Source organism: Hyalella azteca, unplaced genomic scaffold (genome assembly GCF_000764305.2).
Source record: "Hyalella azteca isolate HAZT.00-mixed unplaced genomic scaffold, Hazt_2.0.2 contig2070, whole genome shotgun sequence".
Lineage (NCBI taxonomy): Eukaryota > Metazoa > Arthropoda > Malacostraca > Amphipoda > Hyalellidae > Hyalella > Hyalella azteca.
Genome location: NW_025932358.1, coordinates 108,565 through 115,866, shown reverse-complemented (window position 1 = coordinate 115,866; position 7,302 = coordinate 108,565). Strand labels below are relative to the sequence as shown.

Below are 7,302 nucleotides of genomic sequence, written 5' to 3'. Positions count from 1 at the left end.
GAATGTAACTCAATTTCGGTGTAGAATGTAGTTAAGTTTGGTGTAGAACGCTACTCAATTTCGGTGTAGAACGTAGTTAAGTTTGGTGTAGAATGCAACTCAATTTCTATGTAGAATGTAACATAGCTACATTCTACCTAACAGGATCACTAGTTCTACCATGAACATTACCTAGTTTGCTGTAAGAATATGTGCTGAACTTAATCTTACATTTCAGCGATTTACGCGTTGAAGGTCACCTAGTAATGATATTTGCGGAACCTAATCATTTTTCCACCAAATTTCGCGCTGAGGTTGACCCTTGTGTGTGTAGGTGGACCGTTCTGTGCGTGTCTGAACTCAGCGAACAACACGTACTGGTGCGTGCGCACCATCAACGCCACGCACAACACGCTTTATTGCGAGTTCATCACCGGCCTCATCACCTACTATGACCTCAACATCGGTGAGTGCCTCATTACCTACTATGACCTCAACATCGGTGAGTGCCTCATCACCTACTATGACCTCCGGTGAGTACCTCATCACCTACTACGACGTAATACAAGTGTTAAGTTGTAATATCATTACCTAATGTAATGATCTTTCGTGCCGAGGTTAAATAATGATCTCGAGTTAACACAATTAATTTAATATTAATGAAAAGTGAACACTTAAATTAAGAAATCGAACAAGTTAACGCGAACATGGGTATCGTAATATGGTACAGAACTCTCTTCTTTCATATGCTAGGGCACAGCATAGTAGAGGTTTCTCACATCACAGTAACAAATTATATATGCACAACACTGAGTCTTCTTGATAGCCTCTTGTGATCTTCTATCCGGGTTGACTTCTCCCTACATGAACAAAATCGAAGTTACAATTAGTCGGGTAATTCCCTACCAGATATCTCACATAATATCAACGCACCAAATAAATACAATATTGATAAATATCGACAGTTACACATACCTCTGCAGTTGTCTGAATTCACTAAACTAGTCCTTGCTTTGGTCCCACAACAAGTCAGCTCTGAATTCTTACACTGCTACGGGATCGTCAACACCTTAACTTATTCTACGTCCCACACATTAGTTACTATGGTTCTTATTCTCCATCTGTTTCCCAAAGTACACCTGAATATTCAGCTAAGATCCCTACACCTAACATAACCCTTCCCCCCAGACCCGTACCAGCTGCGTAACGTGGCGTTCATGCTGAGCGACGGCGCCGTGGTGCACCTGCACGACGCCCTCACCAGGCTGCGCTCCTGTCGGGGGGCGGGGCAGTGCGATCTGCTGGTGGGTGCCATGTGTGGCAGGCAATATGTGCCCTCTGGGCGCTGCTGAGTGACATGTGTGTTAATGGGTGCCATGTGGGGCAATAGGTGCCATGTGTGGTAATAGGTGCCATGTGGGGCAATAGGTGCCATGTGTGGTATTATGTGCTATCATGGAAGTAAAAACATGCGAAAATCATCTTAAAAGACATATAAACAAAGAGTATAATATCTAATAATATCTAAAAAGTTATACCCTGAAAGTAATACCGTGATAATTATGCAATGAAAGTATCGCTTCCTAAGGAATAATATGAATTAATGCAATGGAGCTAATGCCTTGGAAGTAAAGTCTATGAAAGTAACGGACTTATTAGAGTAAAAGCAATTATTTCTTTTAATTTCACAGCATTCATTATTTTTATGTGTTTTTGACTAAAAAGTAAACTCAATCTTGTTCTTAGGAGGAGGCCTCGGATGTGGCATCGGCTGAAAGTTCAATTGGGGACGAGCTCTCCGCTCAACCCATTGATGGTTCAAACCCCTTAGGCGGAAGAGGTTCAAGCCCCTCACGTGGGGAAGGTTCAAGCCCCTCACGTGTGGAAGGCTCGAACCCCTCACGCAGAGAAGGCTCAAGCCTCTTCGGAAGCGAAGAAATTTTTTCTGATTTTAACGCCAGCGAAGAAGAATTGCATGTAGACCAAAGCCCACAACGACATCGCGACCCAATCAGAAATCGCATCAACCATCTCCAACCAATCAACTCTAACGCAATAATTTCTGGTACAGTCCACACTAGCGCAGTTACTTCAGGCCCAATTAGCTCTAACTCAAACACTTCTCAGTCAATCAGCTCTCGTAGAACCACTTCTGGTCAATATTCCGTGCAAAATATTAGCGCTTCCAATGATGGCCGAATTGTTTTGAATTTCAACTTCAATGTTGACACTCAACCTGACACTGGCAGAGTCCAAGATGTAAACAATCAGGGGCGATACAGAACCGGTGCGGAACGCAAGCTTGGGCCACATGGAACTGCGGAAGACCCTGAAAACGAGCCTTACAGAACCGGTGCTGAATCTGTGGATGGGCCACGCAGAACCGCCAAAGAACCCGACGATGTGTCATTCAGAACCGCCAAAGAACCCGAGGATGTGTCGCTCAGAACCACGGAAGAACCCAAAAATGGGTCTATCAGAACCGGCGATGAGTACGAGGATTTTCTGGATGAAGGCTCAGAAGAATTTCAAAATCTTTTGATCCAGGGCTTGGATCGGCGGCCATTTGGCTCTAGGATCGACGATTCTTTAATCCACAATAAAGAAGAATCTGATAACAACAATGTTGTTAATGGTGATGAAATATCAAACTCGGTTCTTGGGACACAAAGGAACTTGGATTTTAATCTTGAGTCGAGTAACGAGGTCACCGATAATATTCTTTCTGGTGGCCATCGAATATACAGAGAAAGGCCCTTCACTTTCGGGCCCACACAGCCCCAGCGAAGGAGGCCCCTGGACAATGGAAGCCTGGGACAGCTGGGACGTAAGTCCCCAAGACCAAATTCCCATCCCAGACCCGAGGAAGGCCAGAGACGCTCCAAGAAAGAAGAGAAGAAGCATCGCAAGGAGACGCGAAGGTTGCGTAAAGAGCAAAAAAAACGTCGACTAGAGCAGTGTAAGTCATTTTATAACTTGTTCATGAAGACTTCTAGACATTTAGTGTTTGACATGCGCAGTGCAGATGATAGTTTAGTAATTGTATATGATAATTTAGTGCCCTATAATATGTATCTCACGATAATCATTACCCTGTTCAGTATAAGTTATGAGGACACTTCAGTATCATTATTATGAACAGTATAATTCATGTCTTTGTGCAGTGTAAAGTATCTCATGATAATAATCATACTGTACAGTATCATAAAGAACGTCGGGTTGTGCAGTGTAAAGTATCTCAGGATAATCATTATACTGTACAGTATCATAAAGAACGTCATTTTGTGCAGTGTTGGCTGACTATGAACGTCAGGCGGCGCAGACGTCGTCAGGTGATCAGGAGGAGCGGCGACGTAAGCGACGTCTGAAGCGCTGGCGACGTCTCGAGAGAAAACTCCAGCAAAACGCTGCTGCCGGCGACGAAAATCTGATTAACCTTCGCCACAGTCCTGAGTAAACTTAACGTTCTAACTCGAATATTTACATCGAAAAGTCAAAGTCTACCAGGTTATTGCAAAGTCAATGCAAATAACATAAAGCTGGGACACTATTTACGCGACCGAGTCAAATTAACGTGAATCTTATTTGTATTTGACGTAAAAATATTAATAGCGAACATATTAAAGTTATCAGTTGAATTGGAAAGTCACTGTTGACTTTTTTATTGAAAATCTCGAGTCAACTTCATAGGAACTTCGGTGAACTTAGTATTCGTGTACGCCGGTCACAATAAATAATTGCGTCGTAAATAATTTATTTTTATATGACAAATTATTTGCCATAAAAGAAATTGTCGCGATACCTCGCAACAAGAAATTCTTCAGTCTAACGATCCGACATTTAACGTTTTTCTGTTAAAAAACGTTTTTCATGAGAAACTTCCCTTACGCTTTTCAGCCTGATGAAACGTTTTTCTTGTTGGCCAATCTTGTTCATTGTTCTCACTTCAGTTGATACGAAGAAGGTTTTTTAATATTTCTTTTGCTTGTGTAGCAATTAGTTAACCAGACTGTTAACGTTTTAACCCTCGCCATGCTAAGAATATTAACCTGGTGCCATCTGGAGTAGCATAGCCTGCCATGTTGAAGTAGACTGCTTTTCTATAGAGTATATTTCCTGTGAACTGTGCTAAATATAGAATATTTTTTCTGCTGTATTGAAAAATATTTTTTTCGGTGTTTAGAGAATATTTTCTGTGCTAAATAGACAATAATATCTGTGCTTGAACGTATTTATAGGCGACATAGAAGACACTCGTGGTGTGCAAGAAATTTTGTTTAAATAGACTAATCAGGGTCGCGCTTACATAGACATTTTAGGCCGTAGTTTTATAACAAGTGTATGCTGAACTATGTTGTTTTTCAGCTCTTTTTTGAAAAAAAAACGTTTTTACTTAATCTATAATTTGTGATCGATACTTTATATGTGGTAATATCGTCCGCGATACATGTACGATGAGTGACGCCTCGGCAGCCGCTCTGCTTGGTTTGCTGTATTCATTTAGTTGACTTTATGATCATGTCTTCATGGTTTGATGTCTTCTAGATCTTTTCTTCTTGGTCTGCTGACTGTTTGGTATGGTCATCATGGTCTGTCGTCTTACTGGTTTTATCTTCATGGACTGCTGACTGCTGTCTTCATTGAGTTGTCTTCAAGGTCTACTGTCTTCCTAGTTTGCAGTCTTCATGGTCTACTGTCTTCCTAGTGTGCTGTCTTTATGGTCTACCTTATTCATGGCATTCTGTCTTCATGGTCTACTTCATTCATGGTTTGCTGTCCTCATGGTCTACTTCATTTATGGTCTGTTGTCTTGCACCTTCTAAAAGCCTTCAGTTGACTCCCATATTAAATCCCGAGCTAAATTTTTCACAACTAACCAATCCTACATGTACGGTAGTGAGGGACATTCCTGTAGGAGCGAAGGTCTTCATCACTTCAGATCCTTTAAAATGTTCTTTGCAAGCCTCACTCAATAATTCATACAAGCTCCGTGAATGTCTGTGTATGTTTTATGTGTGTGGTGTGTCGTCGTTGTGTGTGTTCCAAATGTATGTGGACAAGGTGCAGTTGCATGCATTTATGTAACCGTGAATGTTGATTTAACAAGAGTATTTTGCTGCGTGTGGTAATGTTGTCATTGAAAATATTGGGTCATAAGTAAATAATGAATCATCAGAACACCTCCCTTTTTTATCACAAAAATCATTCATTATCAATATTTTCATCAAGAAGAGATATTTATGGGAAGTAAGTAAAACGTTCAATTAAGCTTATTTAACCTGCGTTTCCCAATCAAATTAGATTTTTTTTGTATCTTGTGTTGCCAGTATTCACATTTTTGGATATTCGCTAAATACATATATGTTTGTATTTAAGAAATATGAATGAACATTACTTGAAAATATATTTTCATCTCATGGTGACGTAATTAACAGCATTCACTCACATTTTTAGACAACAGGATATTTTAAACAGGTTTGATTGGAGACCATAAAATTAATTTTATTTATACTTTTCTTATTAGTTTAACAATATATTTTACGCTGTTGAACATTACTCACCCATATTACCTACTTAAACCTAACTAACTCATTGTTAATCATTCATGATGAACAAATAGACGAGCAGTATGGTGATGATGTCATCTATTATTGTGATGTTAGTGTGATGTATTAGCCCTCATGTGGGTCATCCTGACACATTTTATTGCGTCGCATCACAATTTCGCCTCCACGGAACAAACTCATTATCTTAAATCTTTATCTCATTATCTCGAGTTATGACTCTTGCTTGCGTAGAGACGCTTAAGTTGAGTCTCATAGGTTGATAATCTCGTCTAATCATTCATGCTTGATTATTAATATCCTAATCATTCTAATGTGATTAATATAATTTTAATCAAACATGAATATTATTTAATGTTATGTGATTTACCCTAACGATGTTAATTATCATCAAAAAATCTTTAAAGTTAATTTCGCTCTTTATAGCTAAACACAAAACTTTATAAACAAATTCAGTGGCACGAATTTTAATGCATTGAGGTTACAATGATATGAAGTCTCAGCATTTTACTATATTTTGATTATTTAAAGCTTAATTAAAGCTGAATATTTTACTGAGGTTCCACTATGTGTTCAGAGAGAAATGTGTGAGGCTTTGTCCAAATGGCGATGCACTCTTTGCCCTGGCGTGGGTCATCCTGACCCAGTTTCGCCCGGCATAAAGACGTATCAGTGCTACGTCTGCTCGTGTTGTGCGTGAGAAAGTGCGTCACCATTTGAATAATATGCCCCATTCATTTTTCTTAGTGTTTTATATATTTATAATATTTTGCATCTATTATTGTGTAGTAATCAAGCATTGTTCAGTATATTGCAAATGATTTAACTTTTGCATGGCTGAATTATAATATATAAAGTTTGTTTAAAGTAACAGACACTAACAACAATTTAAAGAGCTTAGGCCTCTTAATTGTTTCTAATTGTGACTTTTAATTCCATGTTTTCTGCAAAACAGTTTCGGGAAAATGCGAGACAAAAGAACAAATTTTTTTGTCATTTCTATTACTGAAAGTACAACAGTTACATCCCACTACCGCATATATAAATGTATTATCAATGTTATTGCATATAATATATATGATAAATTTGTAATTAATAAAACAATAATATATAATTGAAAACATATTATCACATTCCATGGAAATACTTGTTTGTAATTGACGTCTTTTAAGCTTATTTGAGAAGCAACAACTTGAATCGCTTCATCGCCAGCCGAGTGTTATGCCTAGGAGAAATAAGTGGGTTATTGTTCAAATATCCTGACACAGTTTGGCCCAGCATGAGTACGGATCAGTGATACGTTCGCTGCCTGCTGGTTCTGTGTGTGAGAAATTGTTTGTTCCAATTTGTACCATTTATTTTTCTGAGCGTATTAATCAATACTCAGCATGAACGATGTATATTTTCTATTTTCATCACGATTATAACTAACTTATATGATAATCGTTAAATTTTATCCATCTTCTTATTTTGTGTGTAAACATTCCACATATCGTCAACATTCTTTTCGTCTCGACAAATATCTTATTTGTTGTTGATTTATTCTATATTAATTTCTTTGTTAATAGTACGTGAATATTCGGTATATTATCAACATGTCTTCTTCCTATTCATCACGACAAATTTGGTAACTATGGAAACGGTCTTCGCAGTCGCGCATTCGACAATTTTTCTTCTATCGCAATGCATCAATGAAAATTGTTATAGGTTTATAGGATCTTGATTATTTATATTAGTTACTTTTAAAAAGAAACAGTTC

General features: G+C 38.3%; 1 protein-coding gene across 1 annotated transcript; it reads left to right on the top strand.

The window, feature by feature from the left end:
• Nucleotides 1-313: 313 nt before the first annotated feature.
• Nucleotides 314-5,165, top strand: LOC108664488 (the record flags this gene model as incomplete). Its single annotated transcript, XM_018151082.2, has 4 exons — nucleotides 314-445; nucleotides 1,168-1,283; nucleotides 1,726-2,938; nucleotides 3,270-5,165. Coding segments are annotated over 4 exons (1,628 nt in total), but the record flags the coding sequence as incomplete, so codon positions are not given.
• Between the last annotated feature and the right edge of the window lie 2,137 nt (nucleotides 5,166-7,302).